This window comes from Canis aureus, chromosome 21 (genome assembly GCF_053574225.1).
Source record: "Canis aureus isolate CA01 chromosome 21, VMU_Caureus_v.1.0, whole genome shotgun sequence".
In the NCBI taxonomy this organism is placed as follows: Eukaryota; Metazoa; Chordata; class Mammalia; order Carnivora; family Canidae; genus Canis; species Canis aureus.
In genome coordinates this window covers 18911655-18930747 of record NC_135631.1, presented here as the reverse complement: position 1 = coordinate 18930747, position 19093 = coordinate 18911655, and the positions used below count along the sequence as shown (strand labels likewise).

Below are 19093 nucleotides of genomic sequence, written 5' to 3'. Positions count from 1 at the left end.
CAGGACAGGCCTCTGACTTTAATAATGGAACTGGCCACGACTTCCCCTTTTCTGGTCTCCAGGTAACCTGTTAGAACCTAGCTAGCTGCCTAGACTAACACTTTTCACCTCAAGGACTCTGGGCCCTTAAAATATTTTAAATGAACATGAGTGATGATGCAAAGTGCAACATGCTGGTACGGGACGTTGGGGAGTCTGCTGGAGGGTTCCAGAAGTCCTTGCTGTCTAAATTTTAGGAAACCTGGATGAATGGTGGGTAGTAGAAGGAAGTCACAGGCTTGGTGCAGAAGGTATTGATAGGTTTCATCTTCACAGAGGATGGGTTGGAATCCCTGGGGCACTATCACTTGTAAATGAAGTTATGGGGAGTCTGGGAAAGACAAATTTGACAGGAAAATTGAACAAACAAGATCCAAAAAAGCAAAGTAATAATATAGATGCTAGTGGTCCTAAGAAGGGCAAGAGCCAGGTTACGGAGGGAAAGGTCTCATGTACAGCATTCCAAATATCATGAGCGGTGGCAGCCCCTTTGGCCCTTGGACGTAGCCATTAGGGTCATATAATTTTGTGATGTTTTCTTCCCCCTGTTCAGTGGTATAGATGTAAGTACAACGTGTTCTGTTAACGACAACACATACCCCACCTTGTTCAGCCAATAAATAATCTAAAGCCAGCCTGTCGTCTACTACCCCGTTGGCTAAAGATGGATAGGACTTGGGAGAGATCAGAGAAATGCGATGCAGTGGGGAAAGCTAGCCTACTATCAGATCTTGCAGGGTGGTGTCTGAATATGCAAGTCGCCAAGGAGCTAAGGCTGCTATTCCAGCCAATAGAACTTCTAGTGCCTTCTGCTTCTCGTGTGGGGGTGGGCAGAATTGTATACTTAGGATCCAGGGAGCAAGCGCCCCAATGTTTTAGGTTATCAGCGCATTGAAACTCTCAGGCCAAGGAGGGCAAAGTAAAGATTGGCCTCTATAGATTGTGAGAAGGACGACAGATAAGGAGATAGTTGGGAGGGGCACATAGGCTATGGACTCATTTGCTGTTCCCAGCTCCTGGAGCTGTTGGGCCCATCTGGGAGAGTTATTATGCATGCAGCTGAGGAATTGAGGTCCCCCACCGGCCCCCCCACCTGTATCCTAGGGAACTAGAAAGTGTGGTTGTGAAGGGAGAAATTAAACAGTAATGCTGAGTGGTGACCAGCTAGGCCATGATCCACACCACAGATATATTAGGGTTTTATTTGAAAGGGTGGAATTGGCACACACCCATCCTAAGCAGGCTAAGAGTGCCACATTCCATGCTTGGAACTGAGATGAGACACTGGAAAATTGTCTGATGGTCCAAGGGTCATTGGCAACGTGAGGTCCACAGACTACCGCTAGAGGTGATACTATTGGGCAGCTGGTCATCCTTTAGGTTTGTTTTTATGGGTTGAATCATTGGAGTTATCTGGAAGCGTGTCCTTGGAGCTTAGGACTAATTGGGATCCAATACCTGAAAATATTGGGGTGGTGAGAATAGATAGGCCAACATAGATCCAATTAGGGCTGATGAGACTCCCTTCTAGGGAAGGGGAACTTGGTCCAGTATAGTTTTTTTGATGGAGAGTTATATTCGGAGAATGAGCATGATAAAACAAGGGGTAAGAAGAGTCTTCTTGGGGATGTAAATGACAAATCCAGCAGTTGGAAAAGTGATTTCCCTGGGAGATGATGTTGAACCCCTCCGTGGACCTGCCTAGGTTAGAGCAGTAATGAGAATGAGAAAAAATAAGACTTTAAGGGTCATGTCTGAGTGTTAGACTCAATAGGAAAGATGTTTTTTGGTTGGTTTTGTTTGAAGGAGGGGAGTGGTTCAAGGGTGGTGAGAAAAACAATTCAGAGATCCAAGTAGGCAAAGGTTTGCAAGGAGGAGAAACAGTGTAAAGAAAATCCAGATGATAGCTAACAGTATGAACCAAATATTCATAGTAGGATGTCGGTCACTTATCTCTACAAAGACATAGTATAGATTTCCCACAGGCTTCAAAGGAAGAGGACGGAATGTCCTCAGTCTTCAACTGTGACTACTCTGAAGCCACTAGTTTTATTCTAGACAAATGAACCCAGCTAGTTTTATGCCTTAAAGCTTAGCCTCTGTTGGGGTGCTAAGAAGAACCTGGTAGGGTCTCTGCCATTTGAGGTCTAATTGATCTGAAGGTAAACCCCTCCTTCTGGGTCTTTAATAAAACCATGTCTGGGCAGGGACAGGTTCTTTCTTGGACACGGGTAAATTTGTATTGCCATAGTTTATGATAACTCGATTACCTGTCCTAGACTGATTAAATGCTTTATAAATTCATGGGTTTCGGGAATCCTTGGGTGGCTCAGCGGTTTAGCGCCTGCCTTCCACCCAGGGTGTGATCCTGGAGTCCCGGGATTGAGTCCCACATTGGGCTCCCTGCATGGAGCCTGCTTCTTCTTCTGCCTCTGTGTCTTTCATGAATAAATAAAATCTTTAAAAAAAATTCATGGGTTTCTGAATCAAACAGCAGATCTGCTATTAAGAAAGGCCTCTTATATTTCAAAGGGGCTGAGTTGGAGAGGTTCCTTGTGGGGCCATTCTCATTCTCAAGAGGGCATGAGTTTTGTCCAGGGTTCTGAGGTTTCCTGACAAAGTTTGGCAAGGATTTTTTTTTTAAAGATTTTATTTATTCATGAGAGACATAGAGAGAGAGAGGCAGAGAAACAGGCAGAGGGAGAAGCAGGCTCCCCGTGGGGAGCCCGATGTGGGACTCGATGTGGGACTCGATGTGGGACTCGATCCTGGGTCTCCAGGATCAGGCCCTGGGCTGAAGGCGGCGCTAAACCGCTGAGCCACCCGGGCTGCCCAATTTTTTTTTGAGTGTTTGATAAACCCTCTTGACTTTCCCGGAGGATTGGGGTCTCCAGGCAGCATGAAGGTGATAATGAATTAATTCCCGATGCAGAAGACACGGCTCGAATCACCCTTGCAATAAAGGATGGGCTGTTATCATTATGGAGAGACTTTGGAAGCCCAAAGCATAGGATAATTTCCTTTACTAGAGCTTTAATTACCTCCTGAGCTTTTTCTGTTCAAGCAGGATGAGCCTCTATCCAACCAGTGAAGGTGTCCGCAAAGACCAGGAGGTATTTCTATCCCTGAGATGGGGGCATCTGAGTGACGTCTATCTGCCAATCCTCTCCAGGGTATGTGCCTTGTGTTTGGATGGGCTGGAGAAGTGAAAGTGGTCTAAGCCCTCCCCCAGAGGGGTTCTTATGACATAGGTCACAGGTCCTGGTGACTTTCTTGATCACCCATGACAGGACAATTCCTGACAAGACTCTATTAAACTAGGTTAATGTGTCTCTTCCAAATGAGAGAATCCCTTGATGATTTTCCATTGGGATGCCTGAGGATACACCATCTTCTGATCCTGTGTCCGCCGTCCCTTGGGATATAGTTGGTAGTCTTTCTGCTGACTCCAATTTATTTTCCTTTTTGTATATTGGGGCCTTTGTTGGAAGATTGGCCCATGAAGAAGTAAAGTTGCCTGTATTGGGAGTTTGGAGTCCTAAAGGCATCTTTTGGAGTTTTCTACGAATATCCGGAGCTGTCTGGTTTATGAGGTCTCTGGACCAACCAGCCCTTTGGGGTATCTGGATCTACACTGGTGAACTTTCATAGCCCTTCTACCAGATGGGACTAAAAGAATAGGATTGTCATCAGGTCCTTGGGTGATCTCCCTCACCTTATCATAGTTTACTAGCTTGATGATACATCTCTTCATGATCTCCAGGAGGCATAGTACCATGTGATCCCCGAAGGCTAGTCCCTGCTACCCAGGCTGATAATTACAATTAGGGTCTATCTGAGGTACGGCGGTCATTCCAACTGGATATCTGTTAGGCTGGGTAGCATGAAGGGCATATACAGGGTTCTTCTTCTGCCCAGATGTGGAATTGCTCCTCTTCCTCCATATGGCAGCAATGAGAGAGAATGCCCAGGTCATTCCAGGTTAGATCAAAAGATTGGAGTCGGGCTCCTGTATTCCTTAATAAAATTTGCTAAGATCCTCAGAAAATTGGCCTAAGTACTCATGGCACTGTCTGAGGTCTGACATCAAAAAGTGAACATGGCTCTCTGTGGTCCCCTGAGGTCTACCCACCACCTGCTGGAGGGGACAGAGGAACTTTTTCTTCTTGCCTGAGTCCAGTAAAGGAGGGTAGATCAATTGGAGGGTGGGGGATTGGTTGTTTGGGCTGGAGCCAACGGTGTTGGGGTGTTTCCTGAGGGGAGCTATTGCAAGAATTTCTTTCTGGGGCCAAGGCCTAAATGACCCCTTCCCACTATTCATGTTTTACATTGTCAGGGTCATTCGGAGAGCCATAAAGGCTTGGATGTAAGGGATCTCTACCTACGTTTCTGTCTCTTGTGGAAGAGATAGACTTACAATATGGTTTTATAGTTAAGGCTATCATTTTCTGATCAGACCTCACCTCTAGCTTATATGCTGGCCAAGCAATGTTATGAAAGAAAATAAGCATTTTCGTATTTAGGTTTCTAATGGGAGCTGATCCCAGTGTCTCAAAATACTGGGCTCCTTTGAGGGAAGCCTTTGAGGATGGGAAGCCTTTGAGGGAAGCCTTTGAGGATGGAGGTGGAATTTCCCATTGTCTTCAGGGAGAGTTGACTCCTATAACAAGTAAAGGAGCAACTAAACCAGGGTTCCTATTTTCAGAAGCCTGGAGTCTTATTTCCCTGAGGGAAGTAAGTTTCTAAGGAAACTGATAGCTCAAATGGGTACTCTTCTAGAGAGTTCCAATGGCAAGTGGACTGTGGGCATTCCCAAACTGCTGTCCATTCACCTCTGTAATCATACCTGTGGCCAGCATGCTCTGTGATGACCCAGCAGCCCTGGCTTCCCTGGAGCTCAAACCTTTTTCCCACACCTGCAATCCCAGGAGTGACAGACTTCCTGAAGACTCCAATAGAGACTATGCCTGATAATTAACCCAGATGTCCCACGATGGATCCCTCTGGAACAGGCATCATCGTGATTTCAAGATCTCTGAAAATCCCACTTCTCTTGTTCTGAGAGGCCTCTTAACTGTTGGTGGCAAACGATAGCCACCAGGGATGGGGGTCCCTTTGACTGTCTAAATATTTCCTGTATGACCTGTTGGTTTCTCCCACTTTGTGCTCAGTAATGGTGAGACTAGCCACTACTTTCCAGTTCTCTTTGCATCCCTGAATTACTGGGGTAGGGTCACATTTAATTAAGTGGTAAGTAAGGCATACCCTCAGGGAGAGATCTCGCTGAGTGGGGTCCTCTGCCAGGGAGTAAATGACTTGTGGCTATTTTATGGTGATCACTGTCTGAGTTGGCAGTCATGCGGGACCTCTGTGATAGGGGACAGACTGTCTCATAGGTCTCCGTCCCCCACCAATAGCGGAGAGTGCAGAAGTAGGTCCAAGAGGAAGCAGCTGGAGCTAGGCAAGATGGACCGAGAGGCAGATTCCCGCAGACAGAGTGGGCCTAGGAATACCAGACAGTGGCCTAGGGACCAGTGTAGAAGCTCGCGGTGTGCTGTTTGTGTCACCTGCACGAGTGACCATGGAGCACGCTCTTAAATATCTCCATTTCTTCTGCTGGAAGTCTAAGACGAGAGGGCTGGGAGCATGGAGGCTCCGCCCTGTATGTACATACCCAGATGAGCCAAAGTTTTAATGACCAGTAAGAGGGAAAGACCCTTGGGGCTGCTGCACGTCCTGGGAAATACTCTCTGACACGTCCATGCAACTTTTGGTCACTTAAGAGTGCCTTTCAACTGCAAGGAGCAAGTGTCCCTTTATTCTTCAGCGCTGAAGAGGAGTCTCTCATAAATGCTAGCAGACCATCGGGTTCCCAGGTAGACCAGAGCAGCAGCAGAGCCGAGGAGGAATGGTGATGGACCAAGCAGCTCTCCAGCACAACGGCAGGCGGGCGCTGGGGACTCACCGGTGGGGACTCACTCATCGCTGGGCGCCGTCACCTCCGCCCGCCTGCTCCCCCAGACGGCGCCGCCGGTGCACTGGGGAGCCCGGGGCCCTGAGGCCTCAGCCCGGCCCGCTGCAAGGACGTCCCTGGAGGCTCTTGGTCTCATTGCAAGAAAGAATTCAAGGACAGACCAGACACGGTGGATGGGCCGTGCAAGCAGCAAAGTTTACCCGATTGCAAGCACGCTCCGCGGCTGGGAGAGCAGGCGGGCTGGAGGCAGGACCGACGCCGGGGCTTGGGTTTCTACCGTTTATTGACAGTTAACGAGGCGGGGATTTCTTGAAAGCAGGGTTTCACGCCTTTTCTTCTGTATTTGCTGGGGTCGCGGTGCAGGGCGGGGGGGGGGGCGGGGGTGACAGCGGGGCCGGGGTGGGGGGGTCCAGCCTTCTTTGTCAGCCAGCCGGGGCCAGTCTGGTTTGATCCGGTTTCCTGTGGCTTTGTTTTGGGAGTGCGGCCGGAAGCGGCTCTGCCTTTCCTACAGCTGCGCTGGCCGCGACTTCCCCTTTTCTGGCCTCCGGGTACCTATTAGAACCCAATGGGCTCTAACGAGAGCCTGCGGACAGTCCAGGGCCCCGAGGGAAGGGGTGTGGTGCGCTGATGAGCAAACCCGGGACGGGAGTCCGGTGCATCCTGGGTCCAGGAGGGAACCGGGGAAGCTGACGGTGGACCCCGCAGGAATCCGGGCCTCCAGCTCCCAGCCGGCTGCCCGGAGGCGGCCCTACACAGGCCGCGGCTAACTGCCGAGAGTCCCTCTTCCAAACAGGAAACCACCGGGGAGTCTTAACTCTGGAGCAGCGACCCCTACACCGCCGCCTACGGGAAGGATCGCTCTGCCGCACAGGACTCGCTTTCGACCTACCCAGACAAGCTGGGAGCGAGCGGGCACGCCCCCTGGCGGGCTTCCCGGATTCTATTGGCTGCCTCCAGCCAGCCCCTCTCTGCTATTGGTCAGCGGCGCCAAGCTTCGGCGGTCACAGACAGTATCCGGAACCAATCGTCTCCCAACCCCGTCCGGGCTCTCCGCCAACGTGTGAGTGACGTGCACGCCAACCAATGAGAAAGGCAAGTGAGGCTGTGGCAGCGAGACGCCTTCCCTTTTTCCTCAGCTCGTCCAGCAAATGGCAGCAAAGGCTGAGCCGCTGACACCAACCAACCACCAATCCGTAAGGGCGGAAACAGGGACGCAGCGCAGAGCGACGGGAGGGGGTGACGTGGCAGTGACGGGGTCACAAACTGAAATGAGTGGCGGAAGCCCTGGCCAATGGGTGACCGAATTGGCCGGACACTCTGCGGTCTCGACTGCGGGAAAGCACCAATGGGCTCGCACGCGAGTCTGATTGGCCTTCGCCGAAGCCAATCAGCGGCGCGCCTGGAGGGCGCGTCCCACCCCGGGCTCTGACTGGGCGGCGTGCGCTGACAGGCCGGAGAGAAGTGCCAATGTCCTGGGGGCCCTCCGCAAGTGACGCTCCGCGGCGCCAATCGGCTGCCTCCTTCCCGGCGGCCGAGCCCTCCTCCCGCGGCGGGCCTGGCGGGGCGGGGACGCGGTGCGGCCGCGGCTGATGCGCTAGCCGTGTGGGGCGCTCCGGGCGGCGACGGCGGCTCTCGTAGGCGGTTCCGGTCCTGTGTCTCGGGGCGGCGGCGGCTCATGGCGGCGACGGAGCTGAGAGGGGTGGTGGGGCCGGGCCCGGCGGCCATCGCGGCTCCGGGCGGCGGCGGCACCGGTCCCCCCGTGGTGGGAGGCGGCGGCGGCGGCCGCGGAGACTCGGGGCCGGGCTCCGGGGCCGCGCTGGGCACGGTGACCGCGGCGGCGGCGGCGGCGGCGGCGGCGGCGGGCGGCCCGGGCCCGGGCGCCGGGGGAGTGGCGGCTGCGGGCCCGGCCCCTGCGCCGCCGGCGGGGGGCTCCGGCGGCTCGGGCGCCGGGGGCTCGGGCTCGGCTCGAGAGGGCTGGCTCTTCAAATGGACCAATTACATCAAAGGCTACCAGCGGCGGTGGTTCGTGCTGAGCAACGGGCTCCTGAGCTACTACAGGTAACTGCTTCCGGGGCGCCGACCCCACCGCAGCCCCCGGAGCCGGCCCGCCGCCGAGGTCGCCCCAGGCCCGTGTCCGCCACCTGCGCGCGTTGACAGCGGGCGACGCGAGCCCTCCCTCGCGAAAGCGAACGCCTTGGGCCTTCCCCCTCGGCTGGGCTACCCGCCCTCGGTGCAGTACCTTCCCCTGGATCCCTGGCCTTTCCGATTGTTCGGAGAGCGTCTCCCCTCCCATTGTGTTCCACCGGCACCGCGGTGCAATGATGAGTTCTGCGAGGAAGGCGCTGTTGCGGGTGCGAAGGGGCGCGTGGAGGAGAGCAAAGCCCAGGCGTGGCTCTCAAGGAACTTAACTGTGCAAAGTCCCAAGCCTTAGCTGTCTCTGCCCAGGCTCCAGAATTCAAGGTTATCAGCAGCCCTTGATGTACCCGCCGTTGCTCTCTCCACGTTCAGGCACAAGGACGCCAGGCACAGGGTGGCCTCGGTATCCACCCCTTGTCTCCCTTATCTCTCCCAGACTTGGCATCTGCTTTCACCTTCTGGCCAGCCCGGAGTGGAGATGTGCACTCTAGTGCCGCTTTTATTTACGCTGATCCCACCTCCCCGCCGGTGGGAATGATTTCAATGGTCTATCCAGTTATTTCTGGAGTCGCTTCGGTGGGTTAGGTTTAAGTTTTATTAAAAGAAGAAGCCATGTCTTTGGTGTAGTGACTTCTGTTCTACGGTGTTTGTTTTGGAATGTTTCGTATATATTTATGGTGACTCACAGTCTTGCCCTAACTGGAGCATGCTTTTTGGCTACTCGTGTTCCTAGAGACAGGATACAGGGTTTTGGGACAGGACATAAACATTTCCCATGTGCTGGACAGTGTGGATGGTTGCACTGACTCCAAAGGATAATCCAGGGAGTCAGGAGACATTCCCATCTTACTGATGAGGAAACCGAGACCTAGCTGAGCAACTTCTCCCAAGGTCTTAAGGAGTCAGGATTTGAAACTAGTTCTCGGGATCCCTGGGTGGCGCAGCGGTTTGGCGCCTGCCTTTGGCCCAGGGCGCGATCCTGGAGACCGGGGATCGAATCCCACGTCGGGCTCCCGGTGCACGGAGCCTGCTTCTCCCTCTGCCTGTGTCTCTGAGCCTCTCTCTCTCTCTCTGTGACTATCATGAATAAATAAATAAAATCTTAAAAAAAAAAAAATGAAACTAGTTCTCTTCACACCAACATAACCTAAAACCGAGGTTAATGTTACATGAATCAATCAGATAATAGAGATCATTGCTTGCCTATAGCAAGTAAGTTTCTAGATCACATTTACAATGTGTACTTTATACAAAATGTATAAAAGTCTCCTTTAAGAGAGACTTCTTAATATCATGGCATTCTCATTGAAGTCTTTTTATAAAGACCATTCCGTTTGAGACCCCACGTTGTTAAGAACACCTCGCCCTATTTCTCCTCTTCTGCAGGTAGTTACTCTACCGCCGGGAGAGTTAGGGTGAATGGGTCTCTTCCATCAACTCCATCGTATCAGCTCTTAGTGAATTTTGAGGGGAAATTGAAGGTGGGAGTTGAAGTAAGAACACATTCTTATCTAGTCTGACAGTGGAAAACGCCTTAGCACGTCCTCACAGCTTCAGCCACATTGTGAACAGTTGTATCATTTACATTATTATATTCAGAACTGATTTTAATTTTAACCTTTCTAAGTACTCATCCAGGATGATCAGTTTAAGATTAGATCGCAAATCTAATCTAATCTAATATTTTTAGTGTATTCCAAAGTTTTCCGCTACCTAAGTTCCTGTTTTCCTGTTACACTGGCCATCATTCTAATGTTCAATTGATTCATATCCTAACTTATCTTGTAAGTCACTATTAACATTGATTGCTTATCTTTAGAAGTTGTGTATCAGCTGAGGGCCTTACTTGTGTGGTCATATTTCCTCATTCAAGTTCTTACCAGATCCACTTCAGGCCAGTTGATTCTTTGATCAGTACCAGTCTTAATCAATATTGATCTTGGCTGGACATTAAGAACTTACATGTTGCCATCTCTTGATGTATTTGTAACCACTTTCAACTTCTCTCTTACAAGAGCTAGTGGTACCTGTCTGACTACAGATCAAGCTCCTTCTAAAGCACACCAAACCACATGTTGGGAAATGTGCATAGGCCTGTCTTTGCCAGCTAGGATGGTTCCACCCACAAACCAACCAGGCAACAGGAAACAGTTATCAAATCTGTGTACTACCTTCAAAATCACATCAAAGTGCTTCCTACCAACAATATTGGTAGTTTATTCTTCATAACAGAATTATTCAGGTCCCCATCTCCTTAGGGCTATTTAGCTAAATTGTCATTCCTCCTGCCTTTCATGCCTCCAAAACCTGTCATATCCTCCATTCACCTTTTACAAAATACTATTTTCTTTTTAACTGACATCCTGTACTTCCAAGACCCATTATCCTGTGATGAATTGTCCTGATGGGCTTTGGCGGGCCACTTCCCTCTTTTTACCCATCCTAGTCTTCCTTATGTACACAGTTACATGGATATCCCATTACTTAAAAACCATATGTACAATTCCAGCTTTCCCAGATGCATGGTGACAGAGCCCTAGCATTCGTTTTCCTGACTAGCTTCCGGAGACTGAGTTATTAATTTGGCTGGCCTTTTAAGGGTGCTTTCTAGTCAGAAAGTACCACTTAATTAATACTGTAGTGCCTGAAGAACTTACCTTGCACTCTGAAAATCATACCTTTCCAGCCCGTACACTAATCATTTATAAACATAGGTGTATCTGCCTGAACCCAAGAGCCCCTGAGTCAAGCCTGCCTTACTTCTAGGGTTCCTTGGTATTTCTAAAACTGCTACGGACTTTATGTGATTTGAGAAGCTCCTTGGGTTCACGAAGATGACCCAGGCAGAAGAGATTCCCTAGGAAGTGGCTTGTGAAAAGTACCAACAGATTGTGAGGAATGTGGTACAAAGTCCAAGTAGCACCTTTGGAGGAGAAAGCCTGGGCGAGCTGGCCTGTCAGCTGCGGATCTGAAATTCGGCCTGCATTATTCATAATGTAACTGAAGCTTGGGGGTGGGGGGGAGGGGAGGTAAGAATAGAAAAAAAACGGATTCACATTACAGTGTGGCAGGTGCAGACGGTAGAAAATGGCTCAGGCCATTGAGGACCCCCCACCCCCACCCCCGGCCATCCCATACTGCTCATTTGTGCATTTGGGGAAGAAAAACCAGTTTCATGTGACACACTGAACAATAGGAAATCTGTCTTCCTAAGCACAGTAAACACTTTCTCAGACATACCAAGTCTTAGTTTCTGGAGATGGGGTGTGTGTCATTTCTGGCATGCAGGAATTCTGGATGTGCCAGGTGTGTTGGGCCACTTGGCTCCAGTGAAAGGGAAATGGCTCTGCTCTGCACTTTGGCAGTTGGCAAAGGACTTTGACCTCTTTATGTTCCAAGTTGGTCAGGGAAAACTGTGGTCTCAACATGCAGGTTTCTGGGCATAACCAGCAGGTAGTGGGAAAATCAGCTCAGTTTGCAAGGTATACTCGATTGTGCTAACAGCTTGGTATTTTATGTGAAGTAGCTTGTTGCCACCAAGTAGTGATGCAAAGTTCAAAAGTTAGTCTATTAATAGAACTGTCAGTAGAGATGGGGAAAATTTTTACACCCAATCCTCTGAGAACAGATTTGCTGAATCTTTCTTAGCTATTAATAGGATGGCTTAGGAGTCCCTACCAATAGAGGTCAGTGGATCTTTGGAAAGAATATATTCCCAAAAGATTATACTACCTGGTGACTCTTCTATGATTATTCTTTCTTAACTCCCCCAGAAGGCTAGTTTTTCCTCTTTCTTATCATTTGTGCTGTAGTCAATATTTAGTACCCTGAGCATCTCAGTGCTCTTTATGCTTATGCAATATAATTCTAAGCATAGTGTGACAGTTCTCATTTGGGCTGAGTTGTAGTTAGGGAGGGGGGCGCGGTGGTTCAGTGTGTGTAAAATGGAGCTATTCTTCCTCTGAGGGAGTGAGATTGTTATAAAAAATTATGTTGCATGAGTTTATAAACCTCTATTTTATAATTATAACTTGCTAAATAAGAAGTAATCCCTGACTACAAAAGGGCATGAGGGAACTTTATGGCATGATGGACATGTTCTATATCTTGATTGTGGAGGTGGTGACACAATTGTATACATTTGTCAAAATTCACTGCATTATACACTTAAAATTGCTGAATTAACATTGTATGTCGTTAAACTTCTGTGAAGGCTATTTCTAAAAAGCCGAGGGTGAGAGGAACAGCAGAGCAATATAGTCTGACTCAGAAACCCCACTTAATGTCTGTGAAAGGAAATCCCAACTGGTCGTTTCTGGAACTTTAGGGAGCTGTGTAAGGGAAATCGTAGAGCTTGCTGTTTCCCAAGGCTGCTGTATTTTTGGAAGGCTTAGAGCTACGAGAAGACAAGGAAGGATAAACCACCCATCCACTTTCCACTTGGCTTGCCTTTGTCTCGTTATTGCAGGTCAAAGGCTGAAATGAGACACACCTGCCGGGGTACCATCAACCTCGCCACAGCCAACATCACCGTGGAAGACTCGTGCAACTTCATCATCTCCAACGGGGGCGCTCAGACCTACCATCTGAAGGCCAGCTCGGAAGTGGAGCGGCAGCGCTGGGTCACCGCCCTGGAACTGGCCAAGGCGAAGGCTGTGAAGATGCTGGCAGAATCGGGTAGGGAGCTTCCTATTTGCCCCTCCTAGACACTATCACCATCTCCTAGATGACTCAGGCTTCTCCTCATTATGCAACATTTCTCCTGGGTTGGTGGTGTGCACCTGGGGCCAGTTCTGTCCTGCAGGGGTCATCAGGCAGTGTCTGGAGGTGTTTTTGTGGTTATAGCTGAGGGACGGTGGTACTCTGGGCCTCCAGTGAATGGAAGCCGGAGAGGCTGCTAAGCCTCCTCCAGTGCACAGGACAGCCCTCCCAACAAAGAGTTATCTGGGCCCAAATGTCAGTAGTACCGAGTTTGAGAAACTCTGTCCTAGAGCCATGATGGTTGTCCTTTTGGCTAATGCCATTTGACTATCTTAACATTTCGAGAAAGAAATATTTTATTGCTAGGGCCATCTTATGATTATTACAACTCATGGTTTGGTTCTATCTTTACTTCTTTTTCTCATGGTGTTTTCTTACTTAAGGATCTTTTAATGGAGTTGAAACAGACAGTCTTTGTAGATTGCAAGAAACATTATATGGGATACTTTCCATGAAAACTCTTCATTTTGCTACCTTAATTTCACGAAAAAGAGCTATCTAACCAGGTTTTGATTTTTCTTCAAGGAAAATCGTAGGATTTCCCGTAGGATAGGGAATAGGCAATAAGTAGTGCCCCACTTATTGATAGTTTAATCACATTGAGCTCATCCACTCAGAACTGACCAGGGTGATTACCTGCTGGTTTTTGTTCATCTCTTGTTTTTTTATCCCCTGTCCTCTCCCACACCGTATTTAATATCTATTAAACAGTGAAAGGAAAATTCACTGCTTTGTGAGGTTTTGTAGTAATGGGTTGTATTTTGACTTTAGTCCTGCCTCTTGGACTAGCAGATAGGGAAGGCCTTTTCTTCTTTCTTTTGTTTTGGTTTGAGTGCCGATGTTACCTCCCCCAAAGGAAGTGACATTGCTAAAAGAGCATTTTGCAGTTGCAGAGTGTTGGGTATAAATGTAATAGTGAGAGGTACAACATAGCTCTCTATTTGACATACTACTTGGAGGGTCCTTTCATAGAGAACCTTGCATTGCTTTCAATGCAGGGGTGGCTTTAGTGTCAAATGAATTCATCACAACGTTCCTGAGGTCTCCTTTGGAGAAGGTAAATTTACTGAGTCTTTTGGTGATGTGGACATTATTTACAAAGAGCCAGACTGTGATTCTCAACCCACTTCATACAGGGCTTGCCCATCACCCAATGGATGGTGGTGGATTTGGAAGTAATGATCAGCTTGGACCAGATTGGAATCCTCAGACTTGAGTTACAAGGCTCATCTGTTCATTTCCAATCCCAGGAGCCATTTAGCTTCTCCATTCTGTCTTGCAGGGATCATTGGTTGTCAAACATCAGTGTGCATTGGAATGGCCTGGGCAGCTTATTCAAAATGCAGGTTCCTGGGCCTTGCTTCACATCAGCCAAATCGATTTCTGGGGTGGGGCCAGAGCCTTGGCACCTTGAAGAAGATCCCCAGGGGTGGGGGATGGGGAAATTGAATGTAGGTGGACAGACTTTTAGTTATAAGTAAATATTGGGGATGTAACATGCAACATGATGACTACAGTTAACACTATATGGTATATTTGATAATTGCTAAGAGAGTACATTGTAGAAGTTCTCATCACAAGGAAAAAAACATTTTTTCCTTTTTGTGTGTGTCTATATGACAAGATGGATGCTAGTAAATTTTTTGTGGTCATCATTTGGCAATATATGTTGGTCAAATCATTATGCTTATACAGTGCTGTATGTCAGTTATGACTCAGTAAAACTGCAAGGAAAAAGAAAAGCATGAGTGAAATACATGCTTGCACTTGTGTGCCCTGGAGGACAAAAAGGAAGGACCACCCTGGGTGTTTGTGGTACAGGTGGGCTGTGGACCGCATCCTAGTCATGTTGTCTGGTGATGGCAAGCTCTCAGGTGATCAGAATGCACAGCACGAGGCCTGCTGGTTTAGTTGTGGACAGAGCTGGCGGGGTCTGACTCTTAGCTCTGGAGTCACTTAAGGAGCCTTATCACTCACCTTTTGGCTCCTACAGATGAGTCAGGAGATGAAGAGTCTGTCTCACAAACGGATAAGACGGAGCTCCAGAATACCCTCCGGACGCTGTCCAGCAAAGTGGAGGACTTGACCACATGCAACGACCTGATAGCCAAGCACGGCACGGCGCTGCAGCGCTCCCTCAGCGAGCTGGAGGCCCTGCGGTTGCCTGCTGAGAGCAACGAGAAGATCAAGCAGGTCAACGAACGGGCCACACTCTTTAGGATAACATCCAATGCCATGATCAACGTAAGTGCAGATGGCGCTTGTGTGGCCTTTTCATTCTTTCCCTCTTCCAAGGGTAATTCTCCCCGGATGCCAGGGAAAATTGTCATTGACAAAGCACAGAACAGTAGGTCCTGCTTCACTGCTCAGGGGATTCGAGTCACATTTCTTGTTGCATGAAATAGAACAGGCTGCACCAATGGAATAACTTTCACACTCTGCTCTGACAGTCCACTCCAGCCTGGGAATGAGTGAGGAGTCCAGAGGTCTAGCCTTACTTCTGCAGCCAGCAGGACCTCTGATGGTGATGGGAGTAGAGTCTCCTAACCTCTGTGGGTTGTGGTTTTATTTATTTGTTCTTATCTAACTTGCTTTGTTCTTATCTTATCTAACTTGTTCTTTGGATGTGAGTGATCTCCATGGATCCCTTCCACTGCCGTGTGTGAGCTGCAGGTACTTTGCTAGTGCATTCTGGCCTACAGTGTGGTAAGTGAGGCCAGCCAGGTATTAGGGAGAACTTTATAATACTAGTTAGTCCCATCTGTAGTCCTTGATTTCAGAGGTAGTTCTGGGTCCTGGACAAAGTGCTCAAATTTGGGTACTTTGCTTTCAACAAGAAGGGACCGGTGGTCCTGCCTCCTCATGACTCCAGCTTCGGGTGGCTGTTGGTGGCGTATGGAATGCTTCAGTTGCTTGAGCACTGGGCTCTAGGTAAACTCAGAGCACTGCGGGCATCTGGGATATATTTCAGATACTGGCTGATAGGTATGAAGTGAATACATAGTTTAATAAAACACTACTGTCTCAGGGTACCTGAGTGCCTTAGTCAGTTGAGTGTCTGCCTTTGCCTCAGATCATGATTCCGGGATCCTGGGATGGAGCCCTTGTCAGGCTCCCTGCTCAGTGAGGAGTCTGCTTCTCTCTCTCCCTCCACCCCTCCTCTTCTGCTTGTACTCTGTCTCTCACTTTCTCTCTCTCTCAAATAAATTAAAAATCTTTTTAAAAAATTAAAATAAGATAAACAGCACTGTTTCTTCTCTACTGGTGACTGATTCTCACCTGGCAAGTTGTTTCAGTTAACTTGCACACAAAAACACCAGAGGATGTGTCCTGAGGCAAGTGAGAAGAGTATTCTGAGAAAGGAGTTATGCTGGTTTTTCCCCTGTCCAATTAAATGGGATGATATTACTTCACTGGGGCCAGATTTTCCCTTGTTCAGGAAGTGATACTAAGACGTCTGCTTGGAACTAGTTTAGTCCACGTGGCTTCTAGAGATCAAAGGTCTTGTGACCAGGGGAAAATTCATTTTTTCACACTTAAAACCCCTTTGTTAATAGAAAGTTGTGATGACCTTGACTTTCATATCATTTGCCGAAATGTTGAACGTTTTCTTCAGTGCTCTGATTCACACACCAGGTAGAAGAGACTAATCATTTTTGTCCACTTAAGGAAGCTCAGCTATCTCCCAGGACTGGTCTGCTGATCAGCACAAATGCTGGTGTTTCTAATGCCTAATCATGTGCTCTTTTTCCAAATTGTCCCACTTACTTCTCAGTGACTGTGTGCCTGTTTTTCAGGTCCTCTTATGATCAGGAGAACCTCATAAATCAGACAGGTCAATTGACCAATAGTAAATAAAGGTACTTTTTAAATGGAACAGCTCAGGAGACAACAGTCTCCTGACACTGGATATTGCCTTTATCCCTGCTCCATGGCAGTTCCTCTTCTCCTCTGATGTGGAAAAATTAACTAACTCAAACATCTCTTGATTAAAAAATTTCTCATAAAACTGAAACTCAGTCTGGATTTTTCTTTCAAAGAAAGTTCCATCTTTGTTCCTTGGGGAGTTGTTCTTCCCCATGTTGTAAATGTTTAGAGTTTATGTCAAAGATAATCCTTGGGCAGCCCCGGTGGCGCAGTGGTTTGGCACCGCCTGCGGCCTGGGGTTGTGATCCTGGAGACCTGGAATTGAGTTCCACATTGGGCTCCCAGCGTGGAGCCTGCTTCTCCCTCTGCCTGTGTCTCTACCTCTCTCTCTCTGTCTATGAATAAATAAATAAAATCTTAAAAAAAAAAAAAAAAAGAGGGATCCCTGGGTGGCGCAGCCGTCTGGCGCCTGCCTTTGGCCAGGGCGCGATCCTGGAGACCCGGGATCGGATCCCACATCGGGCTCCCGGTGCATGGAGCCTGCTTCTCCTCTGCCTGTGTCTCTGCCTCATTCTCTCTCTCTCTGTGACTATCACAAATAAATAAAAATTAAAAAAAAAAATTAAAAAAAAAAAAAAGATAACGATCCTTTGGAAATCAGAGGTAAGTTCTGTTTTTTTCATTCTCTTCTCTCCAGTGCACTGCGTTTGCCTCCCTCAGAGCTGGTTGCTGCTTGAAATGTTTTTTTTATCCTTGTGTTGTTTCCTTGATATTTTTTAGGTGATAGTGCCAAGGCCTCAATGTTGACATGCTAACTTCACCTCTCAAAACAGGCAGTTTTATCAAAGGAGGAATACATTTCACTCAATTTCTTGATTGCCCAGGACATAGCTGTTCTTACTACTAAGAAGAATCTAAAAGTCTAACCAGGGAAGTAAATTTGATACTGTTAGTGTACCTATTTGCTTATTCAGCAAACATCTGTTGAGCACCATCTCTGTTCTAGGCACTGTGCAAGGGGATAGAAAGCAAATGTGGTTGTGGCCCTTGCCCTCCAGGAGATTATTCTCTAGCGAAGGGCCAGAGAAATAAACGGACCATTATAGAGTGTGCCAAGTGCCATGATAGAAAGGAGCACAGGCTGCGATGACGTGGTACATTGGAGGTATTGATCTCAGACCAGGCAGATTAGAGAAGGTTACTCCTTCTCTAAGTTCTGAAAGACGAGAGAGTCTTCCTATGAAAAAAGACAATGTAGAGCTTGAGGCCCTGAAGTCCAGCTGCCTTAGCTAACTATCTACATAACCAGCTTTCTCTGTGAACTCAATTCCTTTTCTGTAAATGGTGATGATACCAGTAGTTGCTCAAAGGATTGTTGAAAGGCTTCTATTAGACAATTACTGTAAAGGGTTCAGCAAAGTGCCTAACGTATCATTGTCTTTTGTCTTTCACTAAACTTTAGTTACGGTCAGTATCCGGTCAGCATCCGTAAAAGAAATGAAGGAGAAGAATTGATCTAGGTAGAGGTGTGGCTTATGTGGATCCCTTTCCTCTCTCCCAAAGTCTGGAAGTGACTAATTGAGGGTTAGAACAAGGAAGTAGCTAGAGATAAGGCTGGCAGGGATTAAGTGTGGGGGAGGGGATGGGTTGCAGATCCTACTAAATGGGCTTGGTAGAGTGGATTAGAAGAGGATAAGACCGATTTTGATGCAGGCTTAATTATAATAGCTAACACCTTATTGAACGCTTACTGTGAGCCTCAGATTTCTAAGTGCTTTACACATAAAGCGACAACTCTGAGATAGTTGCCATCATTTTATATTTACAAATGAGGCACAGATGGGTTAAATAAATAACTTGCCCCAAATTCCATAGCTAGATAGTTGGATGGAGCTGTGATGACAGCCTCAACACAAGTAGAACTCCTCTGGGTGTGGAAGATGGAAAGAAGTGTACACAGACCCCAGAAATATTAAAGAAGAATCAATAAGACTTGATAATCGGAAGTGGGGAGGGAAGAAAAATTAAGAATCCAGGGTGCCTCCTAGTTTACTTGCTTGGGCAGGGGAAAGGGCCTGGTACTGTTCCTGGCATGGAGAGTAAACACCCAAGGGAGAAGCAGAGTCCGAAAGGGAACGTGGTGAGTTCACTCTGGGATCCAGTGATTTTGAGATCACCTTGAACCATTGGACAGACAGTTGGATATTCTGTCTCTGTGAATGCAGAGCTGGAATTACTGATTTTGTAATCATTAGCCTATAGGCAAAGGTTGAAACCATGGGAGTAGATAATCTGTTTACCTTTTAGTTTCTCCAT

At 48.1% G+C, this 19093-nt stretch overlaps 1 protein-coding gene across 1 annotated transcript in view; it reads left to right on the top strand.

The window, feature by feature from the left end:
- The first annotated feature begins 7590 nt into the window (after positions 1-7590).
- Positions 7591-19093, top strand: part of OSBP (oxysterol binding protein) — a 34286-nt gene continuing 22783 nt past the window's right edge. Inside the window, exons 1-3 of the mRNA XM_077863412.1 lie at positions 7591-8071; positions 12618-12826; positions 14904-15154. Of these exons, the coding sequence (XP_077719538.1) occupies positions 7689-8071; positions 12618-12826; positions 14904-15154 (843 nt within the window). The 5' untranslated portion in view covers positions 7591-7688. The remainder of the gene's footprint in view (positions 8072-12617; positions 12827-14903; positions 15155-19093) is intronic.